The sequence below is a fragment of the Carcharhinus amblyrhynchos genome, chromosome 16 (genome assembly GCF_965287045.1).
Source record: "Carcharhinus amblyrhynchos chromosome 16, sCarAmb.v2.hapA, whole genome shotgun sequence".
Lineage (NCBI taxonomy): Eukaryota > Metazoa > Chordata > Chondrichthyes > Carcharhiniformes > Carcharhinidae > Carcharhinus > Carcharhinus amblyrhynchos.
In genome coordinates, this window is record NC_137339.1 from 2,261,084 (window position 1) to 2,288,180 (window position 27,097).

Consider the following 27,097-nt stretch of genomic DNA (forward strand, 5'->3'; position numbering starts at 1 on the left):
ATGGCGGAGCAGACTTGATGGGCAGAGTGGCCTAATTCTGCTCCTGTGTCTTATGGTCTCATGAGGTGAGAAACTACATCACCTCAACTACATAAGATGTGAGTTGAGGAACAAGGACAGAGAGAAGAATTTGGCCTTGTGGAAGCGAGGGCTGGGGCATGGGACCTGATTGGATGGTCTCAATCTCAGTGACAAATCCAGGAATTCCTCATGTTTGTCGGTGAGGATGGAGGGACTGGGGAGAGAGGTTAAAGATGATCATTTACATTTGAGGAATAAGCTGGCTAGTTTAAGAAGACAAGTCTTTTATTGGTTCAGACAGGTCTGGAGGTGGATGGTTAAACCAGATGTCCATCATAGTTGTTGAGGCTGGTATCCCTTGGACAAGAGGGAGTGAAGGAGGGGGCTGTACCCGGGGGAACAGCCAGAGGGAGAGATAGCAATGGTTTTATTGGGGAATAGGGCATCAGAGGTGATGGTGAGGGTGTAACTGTACAAATCATTCACTGCAGGAAAGGTTCAGGCAAATGGAATCAGTGGCATTTTGAAAGTGCAGTTTGGAAGTGAGTTGGGAAATAGGTTTTTCCAGGGACAGATACAGCCGGAAGTGGGATTGGGCTCTGACAGAGGGTTTGAGTGTTGAGCAGAGATTCCTCTGTCTGTGATTAATACAGTGAGAGAGGGCATGGCCAAACGGGGAGGTTGTGGGTACAACCTGGCGCTTTCCATGGAAGGATGGATGAAAGGAGGATAACAGGCCGGTGAACTCAATGGGGAAAGAACAGGAGAAATTAAAGAGCAGTTTGAAAGATGGCTGAATATCCTCCTTGTGTGCTACTGAGTTTCAGTTCAGTTACTGAGCTCAGCAGAAGGGAGATGAGACCCGGAGAAGGTTAGCATCAATGTGAGATGTTAGCAGCCTAAAGGAATCCACATGTTGTATGTTCTTCACACATACACATGTCTGGACAGTTTGGAAAGATCCATCTTTCTGAGCAAGTAGCCAGCTGGTGTTTCCAACCCTCCAGGACTGGCCTGGAGTCACCCGCAGTCCCCAGATACTGCGACAAGCAAAAACTCAGGAGAGAAATCACAGGGATGGTGAAAACAAAATGCTTTCTTTTCATTTTCTCCAACACTTTTGTTTACAAATTATTAAAAATATTAGAGATCAGAAAAAACACACGCTCACAAATCATCCAATCAGAGAATGAAGAGTCACATTTACTCCATTGGGTATTGCAGACAGGACACTGTTAGGGTGGACATGGTTTGATTATTTGGTTTGATTTATTATTGTCACATGTATTCACATACGGTGAAAAGTATTGTTTCTTGTGTGCTACACAGACAAAGCATACCATTCATAGAGAAGGAAACATGGTGTTACAGTCATAGCTTGGGTGTAGAGAAAGATCAATTTAATGCAAGGTAGGTCCATTCAAAAGTCTGACAGCAGCAGGGAAGAGGCTGTTCTTGAGTCGGTTGGTACGGGACCTCAGACTTTCGTATCTTTTTCCAGAAAGTTAACCAATGTCAGTTAACTAATGGGGGTCGCGAGTTGGCAGCAGGAGATCATGTGATGAGACTTCACGATAGACATCCAACCAGAATTGATGACCCTGAGTGAATCCATTCAATTGGAACTAGGATGGGTCAATATTATGAAGCTGGTTATGTGGGCTAACAGTTACAGGGACTGTTGTGCAGTGTCACAGCTCAAGGTATCAGAATTCACCAACTCTTTACCTTACAGATTAGCGGAGAGAAAAGACCGTCAGTGGACATGGGCAAGAAGACAAAGACACAAAAGAAGAAGAAGAAGAAAGACCCAAACGAGCCGCAGAAACCAGTCTCCGCCTACGCTCTGTTCTTTCGAGATACACAAGCTGCAATCAAAGGACAAAATCCCAACGCCACCTTCGGAGATGTTTCCAAAATCGTGGCCTCGATGTGGGATGGTCTGGGAGAGGAGCAGAAACAGGTAAAGAGAGAAACACAACACATTTCAGCTTCTAGTTTGGATACATTTTATTGTAGATACCAAGGATTGTCTTTGATTTACTGAATTTATTGAAATTAACCAGAAAATGCGTGCAAAACAGGAAATAATAAATAGAAAGTGACTGACAGCAAGAAAGGGAGAGTGTTAATTCACACTCCGGTGTGGGTACAGCCTCAGTCAGCTCCAAAGCCCTGGGTTCGGGTCCCGCTGCAGGACTGCAGCGCTGGCTGTGAAAGCTCAGTCTGCTCAAAACAGATTGTTAATCAGTCTGAAAACAAAATGCTTCCAGTGCTCCATGCCATTCTCTCAGGTGTGAAGATACACAAACTAAACGTGCTCAGTCTCTGGTACAATAAGCTGTCTCCTGTGTCCTGCCGTAAAGATAAATCCAGGAGTTTTCTGTACTTGAAGCTTTTAGATACGGGGGAAGTGTATCGATAGATTAACTAAATTTCTTCTTATTATGTTAAATGGATACATTACCTGGGCGTGTAAACTGGAGTGAGATGATGCATCAGGTGTTGAAGAATGTAGAGGGCTGGCGGAGTGGTGTGGGATAATCGAGGGTCAGTGATCGCGCTGCAGAGAGTTCCATCATCCAATGTTCGAGAGTCATTTAAAGAGGATTTAATTACAAAATAATGAGCATGAACTTCAGTTGGATGAGGAGCAACAGACGCACGTGAGGGATTGGAGGAGACATCAATGTGTTTCCAACCATAAACTTGTCAGAGGATTTGTTCCACCAACGGGATGGTAAATATAATCTCACTCGCAGAGCTGGCAGGACTGGAAATCATTCCCTCCAATTAAAGCAAAAGCAAGAACTTGGATTTCGATATAGAATCTTGTCACATTCCCAAAGCCACTCACAGCAAGTCAGTGACCTCTGCAGTGTGAACACCGAGACAAGTATCACAGCCAACTGCCCCCATAGACACAGGACTGATGGGCTATTGTACACATTCACTTTGTAGTTTTGCTGGAGGAAGGTGTGTTGATCAGGAAGTAACTATTTGTATTGATGTAGCACCTTGCACAGAATAAAACATTCCAAGCTGCTAACTGGAGCAGTGAAAGGCAATATCTGAGCTGACTGATGGTGATATTAGAGCAGAAAGCAAACGCAGAGGTAGGGGTCGGTTATAAGGAGCATCATAAAGAGAAAAGTGAGATAGAGAGAGGCTTTGGGAGGGATTTTCAGAGCTTAGCACCCAGGCAGCTGAAGGGACGGCTGTTAATGGTGGACAGATTCAAATCACAGATGCTCAAGAGACCAGAATTAGATAAACACATATTTCATAGAATGATAGAATCATACAGTACAGACAAGGCCCTTTGGCCCATCGAGTCTGCGCTGATACTGAGAAACACTTGACCTCATACCTAATCCCTTTTACCAACACTTGGTCCATGGGCTTGAATGTACTGACATGCCAAGTGCTCATCCAGTGCTCCATATCCACCCTGTCCACGTCCCTCGTAATCTTGTACATCTCGATCAGGTCACCCCTCAGTCTTCTCTGCTCCAACAAAAACAACCCAAGCCTATCCAACCTTTCTTCATAATTTAAATGTTCCATCCCAGGCAGCATCCTGGTGATTCTTCTCTGCACCCCTCCAGTGTAATCACATCCTCCCGATAATGTGGTGACCAGAACTGTACACAGTGCTCCAGCTGTGGCCTCATCCAATCCGCTGCTATTCCTTAACTGTCAGACTGTTGGAAAGGCTACATCTATCTCACGGGACCACAGCATGGAACTGTACGTCTGTCTGTGTGAACCAGCTTCAATATACCCATTGATGAGCAGCCGATTATCAAGAAATTGCCTTGAAGCAATTTAGATTCAGATTCCTTCCTGCTGGAGCCTATTGACTCAATCACACGCGTAAAAATCCAATACATAGTAAATAGATTAATTTTCTGATTGGATACCAGGCACATGTTTGGCATGAATGATGAGGTCTCTTATTAACTTATCAGATAGATTGGTGTAAAAGCAGCCTTCCTAGTGCTACTGCCTGGGTGGGGTATTAGGCCTCCTATCGATTTTGGATTTGCCCCTGTAGATAGATATCAGAGTGCTTATCTAATCCGAGGGAAGCGTTATGTCTAGCTGGCTACATTGTCCATTGCCACTTGGTGACTGCACGTGTTTAGACAGTGTAGGTTTGCACAGTCACGCAGCACACACTTCATTCCGGTTTTCTCCTGCTCTCTCACTAAGGAGGTCATGTTCGTCCTGGGAGACTTTCCTAATGTCCTCATTGCCTAGTTTTTATTTGTGTCTGTTGCCGAGTGATTTGAATCATGCTCAGGAATACAGGAACAGCAATTTCCCTGTCCTTACATTAGTTTCAAGGACATCTGTCCTGGAAATTACACTCTGAGACTTTTTAACCCTTTGGAGTCTGCCTGGTTGCTTTCAGCCACCCTCCTTATCAGTTAGTATAGGTGGTGAAAGTGTGATACTGAATGACACCTAAGGGGTGGGTTCGATCCTAGCACTAGCTGTAGTAGCTCATGGAAATCTGCCCCCTTGTCTGCCCCATGTTTGATGTGGAGCGGTATCTTAAACCACACGGCCAATTGTCACTGTGTAACGGATGCCTCTGGTCTGGGCTCTTGCAACTTACCCAAAGGAATCAGACAGCCTTTCCCACAAACTATTCAATTCAACAAAACAATCCAATGAGACTGTTGCCCATTAACCGCCCCTGCCTTAAATACAGAATTGCTCTCAAAGTTATTGGGAAACATTCCACTGGGAGATGAGGATAATCCTCACTCAGCTGTTGGGATCTGGAATGATCTGTCTGAAAAGTGAGGAAAGATGATTCCTAAAGAATTTGGAAAGGGAGTTGGGGAGGCTGGGCGGGTAAGCAAATTTCAGTGTCCAGAGAAAGAGCAGAGATGTAGGACAAGGAACAACTGTTCTAAAAGCCAACATAGAGATGATAGGCTAAATGGCCTCTTTCTATGCTTCTGTTTCTTTGGGCTGGATTCTACAGTGTGCTTTGACCCCTGCACCCCCAGCTAATAACCAGTGGAAACCCAGCCAGGGGTGGACCACCTGCCACCCTATATTTTAACAGTTAGTTGGCCATTACTGGGCACTGGATACTGAAAGGCAACGGGTCCTGATACATTCCGGCAATAGTACTGAAGACTTGTACTCCAGAACTCGCCACTCCCCTAGCCAAACCCTCCCAAAATAGTTACAACACTGGCATCTACCCAACAAAGTGGAAAATTACCCAAAAAGCAGGACAAATCCAGCCCAGCCAATTACTGCCCAATCCGTCTACTCTCATCATCAGTAAAGTGATGGAAGGGGTCATCGACAGCGCGATCCAGCAGCACCTGCTCAGCAATAACCTGCTCATTGACGCCCAGTTTGGGTTTCGCCAGGGTCACTCAGCTCCTGATCTCATTACAGCCTTGGTTCAAACATGGACAATAGAGCTGAATTCCAGAGGTGAGGTGAGAGTGACAGCCCTCGACATCAAGGCCGCATTCGACTGAGTGTGGCATTAAGGAACCCTAGCCAAACTGGAATCAGTGAGTATCAGGGTCAAACCCTCCGCTGGTTAGCCATATCTGGTACATAGGAAGGTGATTGTGGTTTTGGAGACTCAGTCATCCCAGCTCCAGGACATCTCTGCAGGACTCCCTCAGGATAGTGTCCTAGGCCCAACAATCTTCAGCTGCTTCATCAATAACTTTCCCTCCATCATAAGGTCAGAAATGGAGACGTTCACTGATTATTGCGCAATGTTCAGCACCATTCACGACTCCTCAGATACTGAAGCAGTCCATATTCAAATGCAACAAGTTATGCACGATATCTAGGCTTGGTCTGACAAATGGCAAGTAACATTCGCACCATACAAATGCCAGGCAATCACCATCAGCAATAAGAGACACTCTAACCATAATCCCTTAACATTCAATGGTTTTACCATCACTGAATCCTCCACTGTCAACATCCTTGGGGTTACTGTTGACCAGAAACTCAACTGGATTCACCACAGAAACATAGTGGCTACAAACACAGGTCAGAGGCGAGGAATACTGCGGCGAGTAACTCACCTCAAAGCCTATCCACCATTTACAAGGCACAAGCCAGGAGTGTGATGGAATATTCCCCACTTGCCTGGATGGATACAGCTCCAACAACACTCAAGAAACTCAACACCATCCAGGACAAAGCAGCCCCGCTTGATTGGCATCACATCTACAAACATTCACTCCCTCCACCACTGATATTCAGTAACAGCAGTGTGTACTATCTACAAGATACACTGCAATAATTCATCAAAGATCTTTAGACAGCACCTTCCAAACCCACATTGACTTCCATCTAGAAGGACAAGGGCAGCAGATACATGGGAACACCATCACCCGCAAGTTCCCCTCCGAGCCACTCACCATCCTGATTTGGAAATATATCACCGTTCCTTCACTGTCACTGGGTCAAAATCCTGGAATTCCCTCCCTACCGGCATTGAGGGTCAACCCACAGAACCTGGACGGCAGCGATTCAAGAAGGCAGCTCACCAGCACCAAGGGCAACTAAGGATGGGTAATAAACGCTGGCCAGCCAGTGACACCCATGTTCCACGAATGAATTTAATTTAAAAACTGTTTAACTGGAGGAGGGATTTCCACCTATCAGGGAATAGAAGTTCTCATCTCCAAGAGCTGTCAGCCAATCAGATTGTTGACAGCTGTGTGGTCCTGGGAATACCAGGCAGGGGCAGGGGTCATCGCTGGCGATCCAGGAAATCCCCAGTAAAGTTATCCCAGGAGGCAGGCGCTGAGGGGGTGGGGAAGCTGGCAGGTCCCAGGATGGGTGTGAGGAAGGTGGGCGCTGGGTTTAAGAGGCCAGGAGGGAGGGTAAAGGGATATGCGAGGGGTGACTCTGATGGGCACAGGAGACCCACCATGGAGAGCACATGTCAAAAGAACAAAATCAGCCCGGGAAACAGGCCCTTCGGCCCAACGAGCCCGCGCCGCCATCTCAACACCACCAGTCCACCTCTCTACCCATGACCCCTGTCCAATGTTTTATGGCCATCCAGATTGAGGGAAACTGATTTAGGGAGAATTTATTCCTGCCAATCAGCCTAACAGCACATCTTTGGGGTGTGGGAGGAAACCAGAGCACCCGGAGAAAACCCACGCAAGCACGGGGAGAATGCGCAAACTCCCACAGACACTGGCCCAAATCCATGTGCCTGCACAGCAATCAGTGATAGTCACTGAGCTGTCGTCTTGCCCAGTATCTGGTCCAGTTTAGGCACACACTAACGACATGAAGCACTAGGCCAATCTCGAACAACCAAGAGCAGCCCCAGTACGACCCATCGTGTGTATGCCCCTCGTTGGACACGAGGTGGACTGACTTAAAACCTGTGAATGAAAAGAGAAAAAACATTATTATCATACTATACCCATTTACATTACCAGGGATGCCCCAATGCTAATGGCCCTTATTTAAAAGGTTCTCCTATATCCACCTCAGCCATGTGCCTGTCTAAGTTACTCTTAAAGGACTCTAGCGTGTTTGCCTCCACCACCTTACTTGGCAGAGCATTCCATACCCCCACTACCCTCTGTGTGAAAAACCTCCCTCTAATATCTGTGTTGTACCGCTCCCCGCTCACCTTAAGTCCATGGCCCCTTGTCCTACGTATCTCTATTATAGGAAATAGCTTACCTCTGTTTACTCTATCTATAGCCTTCATAATCTTATATACCTCTATTAGATCCGCCCTCAGTCGGCGTCTTTCAAGGGAAAAGAGCCCCAATTTCTTCAATCTTTCCTCATAACCCAGTCCTTCCATACCAGGCAACATCCTGGTAAACCTCCTCTGCACTCTCTCCAGAATCTCCACGTCCTTCCGGTAGTAAGGTGACCAGAACTGTACGCAGTACTCCAAATGTGGCCTAACCAACGTTCTGTACAACTGCAACATTAGACTCCAGTACCCCTTCCTATAAAGGCTAACATACCATAGGCTTTCTTCACCACACTCTCCACTTGCACTGCCATCTTCAAAGACTTGCACTCTCCACTTGCACCCCCAGGTCTCGCTGCGACTCTATACACCTTACGGGCTTACCCTTTATCATATAACTTCCCCCTACATTATTCCGGCCAAAATGTATCACCTCACATTTATCTGGATTAAAGTCCATTTGCCACATATCTGCCCAATCAACCAGCCTATCAATATCCCGCTGTATTGCCAGACACTGCTCCTCACTGCCCACCATTCCAGCCATCTTGGTGTCATCAGCAAATTTGCTGATCACACCACCTACTCCCTCTTCCAAATCATTTATATACACTACAAAGAGAGGAGGTCCCAGTACCGAGCCCTGCGGCACACCACTAGTGACAGACCTCCAGCTAGAAAAAGACCCCTCCACTACTACTCTCTGACTCCTCTTTGCAAGCCAGTTCTCTACCCATCTAGATACCTGACCACATATCCTAAGAGCTTTAATCTTCTGTACCAACCAAGCATGAGGGACTTCGTCAAACGCCTTACTGAAATCCATATAGACGACATCTACGGCTCGTCCTTCGTCAACCGTTTTTGTCACCTCCTCAAAGAATTCTACCAGATTTGTAAGGCAAGACTTCCCCTTGACAAAGCCATGCTGCGTATCCTTAATCAGATCGCAACACTCCAAGTGCGCGTACATCCTATCCCTAAGAATCCTCTCCGTCAACTTACCTACCGCTGACGTTCTCACCGGCCTATAGTTACCTGGGCAACTCAGATGTCCATCATCTCATATCGATGGAAGGATGCTGGCAAGGTGATGAATGCTTCCTCCCTCAGATTGATTAGCCAAGATATTGATCAAAATGACCACCTTGAACAAAACTCTCTGGTGTCTCCTGTGTGAGCCCCGGGTCCTTGTTGTGTGAGGCAGCTGCTCAGTTAGCACACTGAGTGACAGATTGTTCTAGCCTGTGGGTTTGATCTACTGTGTGACTCCTTCACAGCTTCTCACTCTCTCAGCTCCACAGCAATGTGCGTTCTCTCACTGCTGAACACTACCAGGTATTCAAACCAGGGGGCATCCTGAATGGCTTGTGTATGTCCATAAATTAACCCTTTGTGAGCTCAATCCAGAACCATAACAGTAAGTTAAATCAAAACCCCTCAGGCAGAATTGATAAGTTCCATATGGTGCAGCAGATGGACTTGTTGACAATTGGTATTTATTTTGATAACACTGAATGAAGTGTGGAGGGAGAGAAATCGGTTAAAAGACAAGAAAATCATCTCAGCTTTGGCTTGTCTCCTGCTCTCCACTCTGTCCAGACCCATCCTTTCTCTGGAACGCGATCAGCTTTACAGCTCTGAGCTCTCTGCCCTCCTCTCATCCGGCCCTCTTCTACCCCCTCATTTTAATCACTGTTAGTCACTGTTGGTGCGTGCCCTCAGGTAGCTTGGCATGAACTTGGTCATTCTCCTCTGTGAGTTGGTCACCTTTTAGGAACAGCAGAGCTGATGAATAAGTGCATTCTTACTGGACCCCGCAGACTCTTCTCCAGAAAATCCATGTAACATTTACACTCTCCTTATCTTTGCCATGTGGCTTGCTCCATGTGGTAATAATCCTCAGTGTGGACTCTCTTCTTCCGAATGTTTAGTCTGTGCCCCACATTTCCAAACTCTGTGACCAGTTTCCCCAACTCCCTTCACAACTCATTATCGCAAAGGGTCACCTGGACTCGAAACGTCAGCTCTTTTAAGAACATAAGAACATAAGAAATAGGAGCAGGAGTAGGCCATCCAGCCCCTCGAGCCTGCCCCGCCATTCAATAAGATCATGGCTGATCTGTCGCTGCTCAGTTCCACTTTCCCTTTTTTTTTCTCTCTTTACAGATGCTGCCACACCTGCTGAGATTTTCCAGCGTTTTCTCTTTTGGTTTCAGATTCCAACATGCGCAATAATTTGCTTTTAACCACAAATAAAAGACTGATTTACTTTTCCCTTCATAGGAATGAGAGTGGGTGGGGACCCTTGTAGCTGATCTCTATCTTCACTCTATTTCTGTGTCTTGGTTTTATAATCCTTAATAGGATTTCCCAACAAAAATGGATCAATCACAGTTTCCAAATTGCTTTGATCTTCAGTTTTTGTGAGGAATTCCGGATCTCCGCTGCCTCCTCCATGAAGAAATGATTCCCGGGATCTGAAAATTCCCTAATGGTCTCGCTCCATCTTTCAGATTCTGTCGCCTTGTCCTTCATGAAAAATAGTTTTTCTATCAAATGTTTTAATCATTATAAACCCCTCAATTAGATCATCCTTAACCTTCTAAACACCAAAGAGTTCAGAATCTGACTGGGCAATACTGATCCTCATCATTTAACCCTTTAATTCAGACACGGGACAACAATGACAGTTAGTGAGGCAAGTTAAGCTCCAAGCAAAGGCTGTGGGGAAGCATTATCGTTCCTGGTTTAGGGTCTGCAGTTGGGGATGTTTTAAGTTTCAGTGAAGCCAGTTACTCCCGTCAATTAATCGCTTATTCTTTGTGTAGAAGGAGCAGTGCTCCGAAAGCTCGTGATTCCAAATAAACCTGTTAGACTTTAACCTGGTGTTGCCAGAGTTCTCTTTGTGGACTGACAGTCCTGAATTAGACAATATTTTAACTCAGTAGTTGATTGGATTCCTTGTATAAAATGGGGCCTCAGACCAGATGAACAGCCGACACTGAGCTTCTCATTGAGCACAGTCTCAATCTATTGTCACATTGCAATATTCGGAACAATGAGTGCTGTGTCCACCATTCTGTGTTTTACGTAAGCGTGGATTCAGCTTCCAGGATTCTGGTGAACTTTACTGCCCTGTCACCAGCCGAGTGTTGTGCTGCCTGACCTGATACCATCCCAATTCCTCCTCACGCTCTCACTCAGGGTGAACCCAGTCTCACTGTCCTTCTCCAGCCTGGGTGTTAAATTCCACACCCAGACTAATGCTGTAGAGTCTTGCTGCAGGAAATGAGACCATTCAGCCCATTGTGCCAATGCCAGCTCTTTGAAAGAGCGATCCAATTAATCACACTCCCCCTGCTCCTTCCCACAACCCTGGGAATGTTTTCCCTCGGGTATTTCTCCAATTGCTTTTTGAAAGTTATTTTGATTTTGTCTCCGTCCTTTCAGGCAGTGCATTCCGGATCAGAACACATTGCTGGGCTAACCCCCTCTCTGACTTTGTTATCAATTACCTTCAATCTGGATCCCTCTGCATACCATGCTTCCTGCCAATGGATTTCTCCTTATTTATTCTAATCAAAATTGTTTATAATTTTTAACATTCTGTTAAACCTCCTTTCCTTTTTCTGCTCGAAGGAAAACGATCTCAGCGTCTCCAGTTGCTTTGTTAAAGTCCCTCACCCCTGGAACCACGCCAGTAAACCTCCTCTGCACACTTTCCAAATCCTTGGCATCCTTCCAAACGTCACTGAGCTGGTTATGTCCGTTCCATCACATCCCTGCCTCGTTCCAAAGCTGCAGAAATTCTTATCCATGTCTTGGTCACCTCAGAGTTTCAGCCTCCAGTGTTTCCTGGTTTTCCTTTTCATCTTTATCTGACAAATTTGCTGCTGTACTCCTCCTTCCCCACATTCCTATTGGACTCTGCTGATTCCCCTTTTCCAGCACATGGATTACGGGTGGAGTTGGATCTTGAAGGGTCAACCTGCAGTCCATATTTTTTATTCATTCGTGAGACATGGGTATCGCTGGCTGGGCCAGCTTTTATTGCCCAATCCTTGTTACCCTTGGAGGGCAGTTAAGAGTCAACCACATTGCTGTGGCTCTGGAGTCACATGTAGGCCAGACCGGGTAAAGACAGCAGATTTCCTTCCCTAAAGGACATTAGTGAACCAGATGGGTTTTTATGACAGTTGACAATGGTTATATGGTCACCAGTGGATTCTTAATTCCAGATTTTTTAAAAATTGGATTCGAATTCCACCATCTGCCGTGGTGGGATTTGAACCCGGGTTTCCAGGATATAAGCTCAATTTCTGGACTAATAGTCTAGCAATAATACCATGAGACCATCGTCTCCCCATTTCAGTTCCCATGTCCTCAGTCAACCCCCATCCTCCACCTGAGTTAGTATTGGAGCTTAATCAGCATCAACGCAGCTCCCGCTCAGTGGGGTCATTACAGCTGTGAAGTCATCGCTGCTGTGAGCCCAGCCTTATCTTGTTGCTATCTACAAACATCTGAGACAGAAAATCATTTTCTTTAACAGAGCTAAACAAAGGATTATAAATTTAAGCATAATTCAATGATTCCTGAGGCTGAGACAGTCTGAAAGAAGAGCAATAAAGAAGCATTGAAGGGTGTAGTTATATAATGCACTGGGTTCAATGGCACCAATACAACAAGCAAGCTCTCTCCCATCAACTAGACACGCTGTGTAAGCACAGGGTGAATCGATGCATGTTAAAACCCACCACAGCAGACAAAGTCATGTACCTTTTATTTCAGATCCAGAAACGCTGTCTCTTTAATTAATATATCATAAAACAAGAACATTTCATTAAGTTCCAATTAGCAGGTAATTCACTGGGGATTTTATCAGATCAGCTGATTGACCCAGCATATGTTTGGTTCAGCTGTGTTGTATCCTGTATTCAGTGACCCTTTGCTGGTTTATACTTCCTTGTGATGATATGCGTTGCTTCATTCTAATTAGAAACTGCCAGGCATGATAATTTATTGAAACATTCTGTCATTCGGAATCTCATTAGTTACGCTGTGCAATTTCGAAATTAAAACTTGACCAGTTTATGTCGGTTTTATGGGACTGAAGTTTAGTTCCTGCCAGGCGACATGATGGACAAAGTACCTGTTCACTATTCCTTACATCTGCTGTGTGTGTAAATGGATAGACCTTTCACCCCCGGAGAATCCCGCAGTACACCGTGTGATCCTCATAGTCCATGGAATCATTATTCATGCCGAGACCCTGGCGACAATGGCCCATTATTCTCAAAATCCAGCAACACTTTTTATTCTCATGGTTCAGTGACTGTTTAGAAAAATTATATGCACCCATTGGGACAATCCTTCCAGCCAATCGCACGGTGAAGTGAGGATCTGCCTCTGCCATATCGTTTGCTAGGATGAATTTATCAGCGTATGTGACAACTGGAACCTCGCTCCTGAACCATTTCCTTGCTTGTCTGAAGTGGAGCATTGCCTTGGGGTGACTCAGTGTAGCACGGCTGCCTCACAGCACCAAGGACCTGAGTTCAGTTCCTGGCTCAGCTCACTGTCTGTGTGGAGTTTGCACATTCTCCCCATGTCTGCGTGGGTTTCCTCCGGGTGCTCCAGTTTCCTCCCACACTCCAAAGATGTGCAGGTTAGGTTGATTGGCCATGCTAAATTGCCCCTTAGTGTCAGGGGGACAAGTAGGGTAAGTGCATGGGGTTGTGGGGATAGGACCTGGGTGGGATTATGGTCAATGCAGATTGGATGAGCCGAATGGCTTCCTTCCACACTGCAGGGATTCTATGAATGAGCCCGGAGTGATAGGACGGATGTGAAAGTTTTGGAGAGCAAGGGTATAGAAAAGGTTTACAAGAATTCATCCATCCATGAGGGACTTTGAAAGATTGGGGAAGGTAGGGTTTTTCTCCTTGGAAGGGGGAGGACCTGGATAAGATGCTCTTTTGGAGAGACAGTGCAGGATAGATGGGCTGAATGGCCTCGTTCTGCTCTGTAGAGAGTCTGTGATCCTCTGGAGAAGAGAAGGTTGAGAACAGACTTGATCGAGATGTTCGAACATTGAGCAGTCTGAACGAAGCAGATCAGGAGAAACTGTTCCCATTGGCCAGAGGTTCAAGGGCAGAATTTTATGCTGTCCCCAAGGTGGGTTCTGGGGTTGGGGGTGAGGAGTTTAAAATCGCATGGACAGGATTCCACCACCCGTCCTCCCCCCACCCTCACCAACACAACATTTACAACAGGTTTTTGGAAGTGTGAACCAGGTGGAGGGAACTCACCAGAGGCACAGAGGTAAGTACAGCCCCTGGGTGGACAGGGCCATAACTGGGCAGTATCCTGGGACACTGCCCCCGGCTCACCTCACCCTGGCACTGCGCCCTGACACCCCCTCCCCCCAGCACTGTGCTCTGACACCCCCTCCCCCCCGCACTGCGCCCTGACACCCCCTCCCCCCAGCACTGCGCCCTGACACCCCCTCCCCCCAGCACTGCACCCTGACACCCCCTCCCCCCAGCACTGCGCCCTGACACCCCCTCCCCCCAGCACTGTGCCCTGACACCCCCTCCCCCCAGCACTGCGCCCTGACACCCCCTCCCCCCAGCACTGCGCCCTGACACCCCCTCCCCCCAGCACTGCACCCTGACACCCCCTCCCCCCAGCACTGCGCCCTGACACCCCCTCCCCCCAGCACTGTGCCCTGACACCCCCTCCCCCCAGCACTGCGCCCTGACACCCCCTCCCCCCAGCACTGCACCCTGACACCCCCTCCCCCCAGCACTGTGCCCTGACACCCCCTCCCCCCAGCACTGCGCTCTGACACCCCCTCCCCCCAGCACTGTGCCCTGACACCCCCTCCCCCCAGCACTGCGCTCTGACACCCCCTCCCCCCAGCACTGCACCCTGACACCCCCTCCCCCCAGCACTGCACTCTGACACCCCCTCCCCCCCGCACTGCACCCTGACACCCCCTCCCCCCAGCACTGTGCCCTGACACCCCCTCCCCCCAGCACTGTGCCCTGACACCCCCTCCCCCCAGCACTGCGCTCTGACACCCCCTCCCCCCAGCACTGAGCCCTGACACCCCCTCCCCCCCGCACTGCGCTCTGACACCCCCTCCCCCAGCACTGTGCCCTGACACCCCCTCCCCCAGCACTGCACTCTGACACCCCCTCCCCCCAGCACTGAGCCCTGACACCCCCTCCCCCCAGCACTGAGCCCTGACACCCCCTCCCCCAGCACTGCACTCTGACACCCCCTTCCCCCCAGCACTGAGCCCTGACACCCCCTCCCCCCAGCACTGAGCCCTGACACCCCCTCCCCCCAGCACTGCACTCTGACACCCCCTCCCCCCAGCACTGCACTCTGACACCCCCTCCCCCCCGCACTGTGCTCTGACACCCCCTCCCTCCAGCACTGTCCTCAACATTGCCTCCCAGAACTGTTCCCGACACTACCCTCAATACTCAGTGTCAGTGCTTTCACCTTCCTGGAAGCAATCCAGGGCCTTCCCATTATCAGTTACAGACACAACAGTGAACAGTTGAGTGGATTTGGAAGATTGGGGGGGTTTCTCGGACAAGGGGGCTTTGGCTAAATGTTAGAACCAGCATTAGTAAAAGTGAAATTAGTTTGTTACTATTTTTGAATTTTCACAGGATGTGGGCATCGTGGCTCGGCCAACATTTACTGCCCATCTCTAATTGTCTTTGAAAGGATGGGGGTGAGCTGCCTTCTTGAATCACTGCAGTCCATCTGATGTAGATAGGGAGAGAGTTCTTAGATTTTGACCCAGTAATAGTAAAGGAACAGAGATTATATTTCCGAGTTAGGATAGTGGGCATCTTAGAGGGGAATCTCCAGGCAGTGGTGTTCCCATGTGTCTGCTGCCTTTGTCCTTCTAGATGGTAGAGATTGTGAGTTTGCAAGGTGCTGTTGAAGGAGCCTTGGTGAGTTGCTCCTGACACGCCCTCCTGCACTCTCTGTTCAACCAGGCTGATCCCCTGGCTTGGTGCTAATGGTAGAGTGGGGGATATTCCGGGCCATGAGATTGCAGATTATAGTTGAGTACAATTCTGCTGCTGCTGATTGTTCACAGGCCAGACTGGGTAAGGATGGCAGATTTCCTTCCCTAAAGAACATTAGTGAACCAGATGGGTTTTTAAGACAGTCGACATTGGTTACATGATCAGCAGTGGATTCTTAATTCCAGATTTTTTTTTAAAACACTCGGTTTGCAGTTATTAGATGGGTTTAGCGCAGGGATATTGTCACACAATACTATAGACAGTGCTAGAGGTTTGGAATTCTATTCCACAAATGACAACTGATGTTAGATTAATTGATAATTTTAAATCTGAGATTGATAAATTATTATTAATCGGAGGTATTAAGGAATATTAACAGTGGGTATATGGAATTAGGTCTCAGATTAGCCATCACTTCATTAGAACCTACAGTGCAGAAGGGAGGCCATTTGGCCCATCAAGCCTGCATTGAGAACAATCCCATCCAGCTACCATCCCCGTAACCCCACATATTTACAGTCCTAGTCCCTCTGACACTAAGGGGCAATTTAGCTTGGCCAATCCACCTAACTCGCACATCTTTGGAGTATTAGAGGAAACCGGAGCACCCGGAGGAAACCCAGGCAGACAAGGGGACAATGTGCAAACTCTACACAGACAGTGATTGAACCCGGGTACCTGGCACAGAGAGGCAGCAGTGATAACCACTGTACCAACGTGCTGAAGACAGAACAGGCTTGGTGAGCAGCATAGCCTCCTCCTGTTCCTCTCTTCCTAAGTAAATAATGCGGTGTTAATCCTGGTTCAGCCCCTCCCTCAGATAGACCAGGATTATCTTGGTTTTCCAGGTTATCTTACACCAGAGTTTTTTTATTTTTTGATATTCATTAATTTTGTTGCCAAATTCAAAAAAGGATTCTTCAAGGAGAGCGCAGTTTCCTTTCGATATCACAATAGTTTTCATTTGTTGCTTCTCCTTGTGACTGAGGATCTTTAATATAAAGTTTGAAATCTGTGCTGCTGGGAGATTTATAATCCAATTTGAATGAGCAGAATAAACTTCACATTTTATTGCATAAAGAATTCTCTCCGCAGCTTATTAATGCCATCAGAGATCGTCCAGTCCTTTCCAATATGTATATGGCACATTAATAATTTGCAAAGACACAAACTAGCCATGGTATTGGGATGGTCACTTCAATAAAATACAAAGAATCCTGATAGAAGTGCATCTCACTTCATTCTGTAGCATCCTGAAAGGAGGAATCGCGAGCAGGAAATGTTGGGACTTCTGCTGTAGCTCGTGGCGGAGAGAGAGGTGGGGAGAGCACGGACTTCAGCTGGAGGGGTGCCCCTGAACCCTGCCTCCTCCCTACCTCCCTGCCACCCCCTGCCATCCCCTGCCTCCTCCCTGCCACCCCGTCACCCTCTTGCCATCTCCCTGTCTCTGCTCAAATGAAGTTCTGGGCAGGAAGGCCCACAGTCAACTTTCCTGACCCACTGCCAGTTGAGGTCCTTAAAATGAGTGACCGCACAAGGACCTCACTGTCGCTAGGTTTAACCCAGTTACAGACAGCTCTGTCACCGAGGGGCGTGCAACTCCCAGGGAGTGGGGGCACTTCCTCAATCAAAGGCACTCATTGCCCAATTGAGGAACTTGACATCAGTAAGCAGGAGGTGAGGGGCTGAGAGTAACTGCCGCCCACCCCCGCCTTACCCCCACCCATCCCCACCTCATCCCACACCCTGCCCACTCCTGCCCACCCCCGCCCAACCTCACCTCACCCCTGCCTCACCCTACATCTGCCCACCCCCACCCACCCCCATCTCAACCCACACCCCACCCACCCCCGCCTCACCCCACACCCCACTCACCCCCGCCTCACCCCACACCCCGCTCACCCCACTCCTCACCCCCCATCCCTGTCCTTGCTTCAGAATTTCCTGATCCTTCCTCCCCAAGGTCTCAACCCCACAGAATCATGGAACTCCCACTCTAACAGCACTGTGGGTGTACCTACACCACGGGGACTGCAGCGGTTCAAGAAGGCAGCTCAGCATCTCTGACTTGAGGGCAAGTAGGGATGGACAATGAATACTGTAACCAGCCAGTGACACTCACATCTTGTGAATAAATTTAAAAGAGAGAAGACAGGGAAACAGACCATGGTCAGAGTGGTTGGGAAAGATGTCAGGGAGGGCTTTCCGGGACGTGGGCCCAGCGACAGTGAAGGAAGAGTGAAATGTTTCCAAGTCAGCATGGTGAGGGGTTTGGAGGGAGAATCCAGGTGGTGGTGTACCCAGGTACCTGCTGCCCCTGACACTGAGAGGATTCAGACCCTCTCTTTACTACAGAATCCACCAGACTTTAAAAACCCAAGAACAATTTCAGCTAATTATCACATCAAACTGATGGCATCATCTCTCCTACTCTGATGAGCCAATCATTGACCTTGATCTGTTTTCCTCGGTTAATAAGATGATGGAGTTTGATTTTTGTTTTTATAGGCATACAAGAGGAAAACCGAGGCTGCAAAAAAGGAATACTTGAAAGCACTCGCTGCCTATCGAGCCAGTTTAGTATCGAAGGTAAGGAATGACATCCAGTTCCACAACACCACAGACACAATCTTACTCGTTAGAAAACATCCCCACTTTCCTACAGAGTAAAGCTGTGGACAAGCCAAAGGTTAGGGGCCATCGATATAAGATCATCACTAATAAAACCCATCAGGAATTCAGAGAAACATCTTTACCCGAAGAATGTGGGGAGAATGTGGGACTCGCTCCCACGGGGAGTGGGGAGAATGAGGGACTCGCTCCCACAGGGAGTGGGGAGAATGTGGGACTCGCTCCCACAGGGAGTGGGGAGAATGTGGGACTCGCTCCCACGGGGAGTGGGGGAGAATGTGGGACTCGCTCCCACGGGGAGTGGGGAGAATGAGGGACTCGCTCCCACAGGGAGTGGGGAGAATGTGGGACTCGCTCCCACAGGGAGTGGGGAGAATGTGGGACTCGCTCCCACGGGGAGTGGGGAGAATGTGGGACTCGCTCCCACGGGGAGTGGGGAGAATGTGGGACTCGCTCCCACGGGGAGTGGGGAGAATGTGGGACTCGCTCCCACGGGGAGTGGGGAGAATGTGGGACTCGCTCCCACGGGGAGTGGGGAGAATGTGGGACTCGCTCCCACGGGGAGTGGGGAGAATGTGGGACTCGCTCCCACGGGGAGTGGGGAGAATGTGGGACTCGCTCCCACGGGGAGTGGGGAGAATGTGGGACTCGCTCCCACGGGGAGTGGGGAGAATGTGGGACTCGCTCCCACGGGGAGTGGGGAGAATGTGGGACTCGCTCCCACAGGGAGTGGGGAGAATGTGGGACTCGCTCCCACAGGGAGTGGGGAGAATGTGGGACTCGCTCCCACGGGGAGTGGGGAGAATGTGGGACTCGCTCCTACAGGGAGTTGGGAGATGAATAATCTTGGATTAACACAAGGGAGAGACTACCAGAGGCATCTGCTGATAGGGTGATATGATGAGTGGGTGTGAGGAGTCACATGTGCAGCATAAACTCCAGTATAGACCAAACAGACTGACTGTACACTCTGTACAGTCACTGATAGACAGCAGGAGCAGGTGTATATAAAACAGGTAACTGATACAGTGCCCATGTTAGAGTTTAAATCTGACTATTTTGTAGATACACCAATCCCACTTTTCCATATTCCTTTATTTTTGACAGTACTTTCAGAATGACTAATCTTAGTCTCAAAACCCAGTTTATAAAAGCAGGTGAAAGTCACCAGGAAAACTTCAAGATCTATTAATTTTTCGATATGAGGGAAGTTCAGAAGTGATGTTAGGGGTAAGTTTTTCACTCAGAGGGTGGTGAGTGAATGGAATCGGCTGCCGTCAGTGGTGGTGGAGGCGAACTCGCTGGGGTCTTTTAAAAGACTTCTGGATGAGTATATGGGGTTTAATGAGATTGAGGGTTATAGATAGGTCTGTAGGTTGGTAGGTGTTGATGTGATCGGCGCAACTCGTGGGCCGAAGGGCCTGTTTGTGCTGTAGTGTTCTATGTTCTATGTTCTATGATATATTGGAGTTTAGTTCAGTCTGCCTGGGATTAGTATCTGCCGATCTATTGCTTTTCTGTACCTTAGATGTGTGTTGTGGCACTGTGTGTATGTATCTGGGTTTATTTTTTAATGTGGTGTTGCTATAGATTATAAAGTGTGATGTTTTAACCAAACAAAATGGCACACATCTTGTCACGGTGGCACGGTGGTTAGCACTGCTGCCTCACAGCGCCAGGGACCCGAGTTCAATTACCAGCTTGGATCACTGTCTGTGTGGAATCTGCACATTCTCCCCGTGTGTGCATGGGTTTCCTCCTGGTGCTCCGGTTTCCCCCCACAGTCCCAAGATGTTAGGTGCATCGGCCATGCTAAATTGTCCCTTAGTGTACCCGAACAGGCACCAGAGTGTGATGACTGGAGGATTTTCACAGTAGCTTCATTGCAGTGTTAATGTAAGCCTACTTGTGACATTGATAAATAAACCTGTAAAAATAGATGTTTTTCCTTGAATGAAAGTGTCTCGGTGAATCAGTGTATATGCTCCAAACTATAGCCAGGAGGCAATCCAACTCACTGAAAACTCATCTTGTACTAACCGCAGGCCTTCACAAAGGGTCACAATGTGCCAAAGTGCTGTCTGTGCTCTGTCATTGTGGGGAGCACCAGGCTAAGTTAAGATGATCAGGAACTGGATTGTCACGGTCCAGAGCAGCGTTGTTCCGATAGAGTTTTATTGAGTAGGAATAGTGATCTAACTATATGTTCTATTTGACTTGTTTCTGCAGAGTTACAATGACCAAGTGGAAACAAAGAATGGTCAAACATCTCAACAATCACACATGATCCCCCAAAAGCAGCCACTCTACACCCTGCCACCCCAGGCCTCTTCCCCATACATTGGACCAAATTCCTTCCTCTCTCAGTCCGAGCTGCAGACGTACTCAGGCCCTTCTCACCGCAACCTCTCCAGGACCCTCGCCTCCAAGACAGTCATGTCGCAGATGCCACTCAGCGGTTCGCCGCCTCCCTCGCTGCAGATCAGCCCTCCCCTGCACCAGCAACTCTCCCTCCAACACCATCACCACCAGCAGAGTGCCGTCCGCAACCAATCCATCGCCATGCAACAGGTGCAGAGCCAGCCAATCATCTCCCAGCAGATGTCATTGCCCGTCCAATCACAGCTTCACTCTCCAGCGGGTCAGCAGGTGAGCAAGGATACCGTGAGGCCCTGGATAGAGCGGACACGGAGAGGATGTTTCCACTAGGAGGAAAAGCTAGAACCAGAGGGTGCAACCTCAGGCTAAAGGGAGAATCCTTTAAAACAGAGATGAGGAGGAATTTCTTCAGCCAGAGAGTGGGGAATCTGTGGAACTCTTTGCCGCAGAAGGCTGTGGAGGCCGGGTCACTGAGTGTCTTTAAGACAGAGATAGATAGGTTCTTGATTAATAAGGGGATCAGGGGTTATGGGGAAAAGATCAGAGAATGGAGATGAGAGAAATATCAGCCATGATTGAATGGTGGAGCAGACTCAATGGGCCGAGTGGCCTAATTCTGCTCCTATGTTTTATGGTCTTATGGTCAAACCACCAGCTCTCAAAACGCCGGGAACATCCAGAGCTGCTTCACCAGCAACCATCCAGTAACAGAGAAACTCCTCCTGGGCACACAGCCATTGTCCCAAACCTCTCAGAACAATTTGTCCCCTCTGAGAGAAGTTTATAAAATTATGAGGGGTAAGGGTAGGGGGAACAGTTGGAGGCTTTTTCCTCGGGTAGAAATGACAATTACAAGGGGGCACAAGTTCAAGATAAAGGGGGGGAGGTTCAGTGGAGATGTGCGGGGGTCAGTTTTTTACACAGAGGGTGGCAGGGGCCTGGAACGCACGGACAAGTGAGGTGGTTGAGGCAGACGTGTTAGAGACATTGAAGACTTATCTGGATAGACACATGAACAGGTGGGGTTTAGTGGGATACAGGTGATAGGACAACATGAGCAGCACAGGCTTGGAGGGCCGAAGGGCCTGTTCCTGTACTGTTCTTGTTCTTGTTCTCTTGTGTTCAAAGTAAAAGTGTCAAGAGTGAAATTCAGAATGAATGATGATGTGAGATAAATTTTGAACCCCAGACATACAGATACATACAGAAATGGCAAATGGAATTTAATGTTGGCAAGTGTGAGGTGGTCCACTTTGGTAGGAAGAATGGTAGGAAGGACTATTACTTACGTGGCGAAAAACTGCAGCAGGCGACGGTGCAGAGGGACCTCGGGGTCCTTGTGCATGAGTCGCAAAAACCCAGCTTGCAGGTGCAGCAGGTGGTCAGGAAGGCGAATGGGATGCTGGCCTTCATAGCGAGGGGGATTGAATATAAAAGTAGGGAGGTCTTGCTGCAGCTGTATAGGGCATTGGTGAGGCCGCAGCTGGAGTACTGTGTGCAGTTTTGGGCGCCGCACCTGCGCAAGGATATTTTGGCCCTGGAGGGAGTGCAGAGGAGGTTTACTAGGCTGATACCGGAGTTGAGGGGATTGAGCTATGAGGAGAGGCTGAATAAACTCGGCTTGTACTCGTTAGAGTTTAGAAGAATGAGGGGAGATCTCATTGAGACGTATAAGATGATGAATGGGATGGATAGGATAGAGGTGGAGAGACTCTTCCCGCTCAAAAAAGACAGTAGGACTAGGGGGCACAGCCTCAAGATAAAGGGGAGGCGGTTTAGAACGGAGTTGAGGAGGAACTTCTTCACTCAAAGGGTGGTGAATCTCTGGAATTCTCTGCCCGTTGAAGTGGTGGAGGCTGCCTCGCTAAATATTTTTAAGAAGCGGGTTGATGGGTTCTTGATAAGAGAGGGGATTAAGGGTTATGGGGAGAGGGCGGGAAAGTGGAACTGAGACACGACAGATCAGCCATGATCTTATTGAATGGCGGGGCAGGCTCGAAGGGCTAGATGGCCTACTCCTGCTCCTATTTCTTATGTTCTTATACCTGCAGGATTATTTCCAAAAACCTGTTTTAAATGTTTTCCAACCAGAAATAAGAACCACCCTGTGACTAAAATAATTCATTTACTCTTTTATTGAAAACCCTTCAAATCTCCCAGAAGTGAGTTTCTGAATTACGGTGTCTCTGAAATGAAATGTGGATTCTCTTCTTTTCCCTCAGGGATATGCTCACATGCAGCCAGAGTTTCAGAACACAGTCAGTGCCCAATCTCCCAACGCTTCTAATGCACCAGTACAGAATGGCGAGTGGGACAATGAGTACTGCAACAATGAGTGTGTCATTAACCACTGCAGGTAAACGGCAGAAAGCAGCGGCTCAGTGCCCAACTGGCAAAATTAAAACTCAGCTTGCATTGGACAGGCGGGTTGCACATGAGTAGAGGAAGGGGTGTGTGGGTTAAAGATCAGAACGCTGTGTTAGTGACTAAACTGGATTAGACTTGGGGAACAAAAACAGAAAATGCTGGAAAATCCAGAGAGAGAATAGAGCCTAGAGTTGAGTCTAGATGACCCTTCGATAATGTAGAAGTTTATTTATTAGTCACAAGTAAGGCTTACATTAACACTGCAATGAAGTTACTGTGAAATTCCCCTAGTCGCCACACTCTGACGCCTGTTTGGGTCAATGCACCTTAACCAGCACGTCTTTCAGACTGTGGGAGGAAACCGGAGCACCCGGAGAAAACCCACGCAGACGTGGGAAGAATGTGCAAAGTCCGCATAGACAATGACCCAAGCTGGGAATCAAACCCAGGTTCCTGACACTGTGAGGCAGCAGTGCCAACCACTGAGCCACCTTGTGTCACCACTGTGCACCTTATTTCATTCAGACTCGAGATGTTGGCTCTATTTCTCTCCCCACGGATACTGTCAAACCTGCTGAGATTTTCCAACATTTTCTGTTTTTGCTTCAGATTCCAGCATCTGCAGTATTTTGTTTTTGATTTAGAGATTATACCAGTTAAACTGGTTAGATTTAGAGGTTATACTACTTAAACTGTTAGATTTAGGGGTTATACTGTTAAACTGGGTTAGATTTAGGGGTTATACTGGTTAAACTGGGTTAGATTTAGGGGTTATACTGGTTAAACTGGCTTAGATTTAGGGGATTATACTGGTTAAACTGGGTTAGATTTCGGGGTTATACTGGTTAAACTGGTTAGATTTAGGGGATATACTGGTTAAACTGGGTTAGATTTAGGGGTTATACTGGTTAAACTGGATTAGATTTAGAGGTTATATCGGTTAAACTGGTTAGATTTAGGGGATATACTGGTTAAACTGGGTTAGATTTAGGGGATATACTGGTTAAACTGGGTTTGATTTAGGGGTTATACTGGTTAAACTGGATTAGATTGAGGAGTTATACTGGTTAAACTGGGTTAGATTTAGGGGTTATACTGTTAAACTGGGTTAGATTTAGAGGTTATACTGGTTAAACTGGATTAGATTTAGGGGATATACTGGTTAAACTGGGTTAGATTTAGGGGTTATACTGGTTAAACTGGGTTAGATTTAGGGGTTATACTGGTTAAACTGGCTTAGATTTAGGGGTTATACTGGTTAAACTGGGTTAGATTTAGAGGTTATACTGGTTAAACTGGATTAGATTTAGGGGATATACTGGTTAAACTGGGTTAGATTTAGGGGTTATACTGGTTAAACTGGGTTAGATTTAGGGGTTATACTGGTTAAACTGGCTTAGATTTAGGGGTTATACTGGTTAAACTGGGTTCGAAATGAGCTAGGGATCATTCTATTCAGTCATTCATTGCTCCTCTCTCAAGTCGATAACTCCATGAGGAGGGGAGAGCTTTAGACACTAACACACCCCAGAGGTCGTTAAAAATGCAGGATAGGCTGGAAATGATGCTTCATATCAAGAATCCCAACTCAATGTATTCAGATCAAATTTGCTTTGCTCGTGATTTTACTGCTGCTATTAAACTTGCGTTTCCCCATAGGCCAGAGCTCCGGGCAGCTGATCCTGCCTCCATCTTACACCTTTACTAAAATAGCATTCACCTTCAGATGATAATGCAGCCTCCAGCTGAAGCTACCACCTTGTGCTTTATCTCGATTCACTCCCACTAACACCCTTTTCTTTGAATTAAAGCATGTTACCAAGGGACAAGCCGCTCTACCTCACCTGAGCTCACAAGACCTCCTTTACTTGGACTTCACCAAGGGAGTTACCAGCCCGACAGATGCACCAGACGTTGGTAACACTGAGGACGTTAAGATAGCCAGCACTTCGAATTACAGGCCCAAGCAGTGGCCTGTAAGCTCACTCATCTTATCATAGGATTCTAACCCTCTCTCTTTCCAAAAAAAAGCTTAAAAATTAAAACAAAAGGGGGTAATTTAACTTTGTCCTATGAAGGAAATATTTTGCTTGCCTCAAGCTTAGTCCTCAACTGCTACTGTAATGAACTGCTCTTGTGGTTAATTCAGGACCCTTGGCCTAATGCTTGTGGACTTAACATTATTGTGATGATTTTTTTCCCCTCATGCTGAATGGCACTCTGTCGTGCCAACTGACTGTGAGTCCACAACATTCTGGAGTGGACAGCTATTTATGATCAAGATGCCTTTTCATACTGACCACTCAAACATTGACAAATTCAAATGGTGAGGACTTTAAAATATTAAATGTGAAACAGTCTGTTGAGAAAGCATATATTTAGGATATTGTTTTCTGTAGTTTTACTAAATGTTCTAGATGTGTTGACAATTCCAGAAGCTTTTTGTGTGTTGAAAGATTATTCTGTGATTTACTTTATAGAGGAGAGTATTTTTTTTGTCTCTGATTCTATGGTAGCGCACACTGTTGAATAACTGTGTAGTGGGGACTTTTGTGTACAAAATGCCAAATGTATTTGTTTTTTTTCTTAAAGACCAGTGACTGGGGCCTTTTATAGATGCATTCTGTAGCTTTTAATATTAATTTTTCTGCCATGTGCCCAATTATTTAATTTTTTTGATTGACATTGCTTAGTCTATTTAAAAAAAATTCATCAGTAAACTGTACGTTCTTAATAAGTTGGTGTCTGAAAACACATGGAGGAATTTCTCTGTTCAGTTTAACGCCAGCTGTCAGGTTTTATGTTGTTTCCTGTTTGATTTTTATATTTTCCCCATCAGTAAATAAAAATAATAATTTTATACTCATGGGATGTGTCACAGTCACTTCTTTCCATTCAACATTCACACTCATTTAGTTTAAAGATTACGTTCGGCTCTCTGTGTTAAGATGAACATTCTTCTCCCAAAGGCTCAATGTGCGACTGTGTCAACATTTAAATTTACAGAAATGTGGCAGAAACACTTGGGTCGGGAATACAGAGAGTGCACTGAGCACGGATTCAAACGATACGCACTCTCATCAATCCCAGCTGGTGAGATATGGTCAGTCCTTGTGTCATCTGACCGGCTGGGCAAGAGAATGGCGAACACACGGTGGCACAGTAGTTAGCACTGCTGCCTCACAGTGCCAGGGACCTGGGTTCGATTCCTGGCTTGGGTCACTGTCTGTGTGATGTTTGCACATTTTCCCCATGTCTGCGTGGGTTTCCTCCAGGTGCTCCGGTTTCCTCCCACAATCAAAAAGGCATGCTGGTTAGGGTGCATTGATCTGAACAGGTGCTGGATGGATTTTCACAGTAACTTCATTGCGGTGTTAATGTAAGCCTTACTTGTGACTAATAAATATACTTTACAGGAGGTCAGATCATTGTCCTTTCACCTCCTCCAGTTTGGAGGGCTCAATCTCCTCCCTCTCCCACTTGGGAAATGATTGTGAAGTGGTCTCAGTGCTGATCGTGCTATAGCTTCAGACCGGCCGAATGTGACTGTAACTCACAATACCGTTCGGTTGTCTTGGAGAGTTTTCCAAATCCCCTGTCAGCAATAAATCCTGTCCTGATGATCTTCCTCTCCCTGCGTACCCCCAGGGCGAATCTCCCATATTCCGTAGGTGACTGCTGACTGCGTCTCTTTAACTTCCTTCCCCCGGAATCCGCTCTGACCGTTCCCAGAGAGCCTGAAACCACTTTTCTCTACTGACCAATCGCTCTTCTTCCGTTCTCTCTTTTCTCTCCTGGAGTGAGCAAGTCTATTTACTGTTAGCACAGCTGCCCCTGTCCTTTGTCCCAGGGTGTGAGAACATCACACCTTGCTCATCCAATCCCTTGTTAGGCTACAGTCAGAATA

General features: G+C 47.3%; 1 protein-coding gene across 4 annotated transcripts in view; it reads left to right on the plus strand.

Annotated features, from left to right (window-relative positions):
* tox2 (TOX high mobility group box family member 2) overlaps positions 1–26,056 on the plus strand; it is a 177,452-nt gene extending 151,396 nt beyond the window's left edge. For all 4 annotated transcript variants that reach the window (XM_080204580.1, XM_080204577.1, XM_080204579.1 and 1 more), the window contains 5 exons: positions 1,757–1,984; positions 18,322–18,402; positions 20,674–21,093; positions 23,046–23,179; positions 25,002–26,056. In XM_080204580.1, the coding sequence (XP_080060706.1) occupies positions 1,757–1,984; positions 18,322–18,402; positions 20,674–21,093; positions 23,046–23,179; positions 25,002–25,038 (900 nt within the window). In that variant the 3' untranslated portion in view covers positions 25,039–26,056. The remainder of the gene's footprint in view (positions 1–1,756; positions 1,985–18,321; positions 18,403–20,673; positions 21,094–23,045; positions 23,180–25,001) is intronic.
* Positions 26,057–27,097: the final 1,041 nt, after the last annotated feature.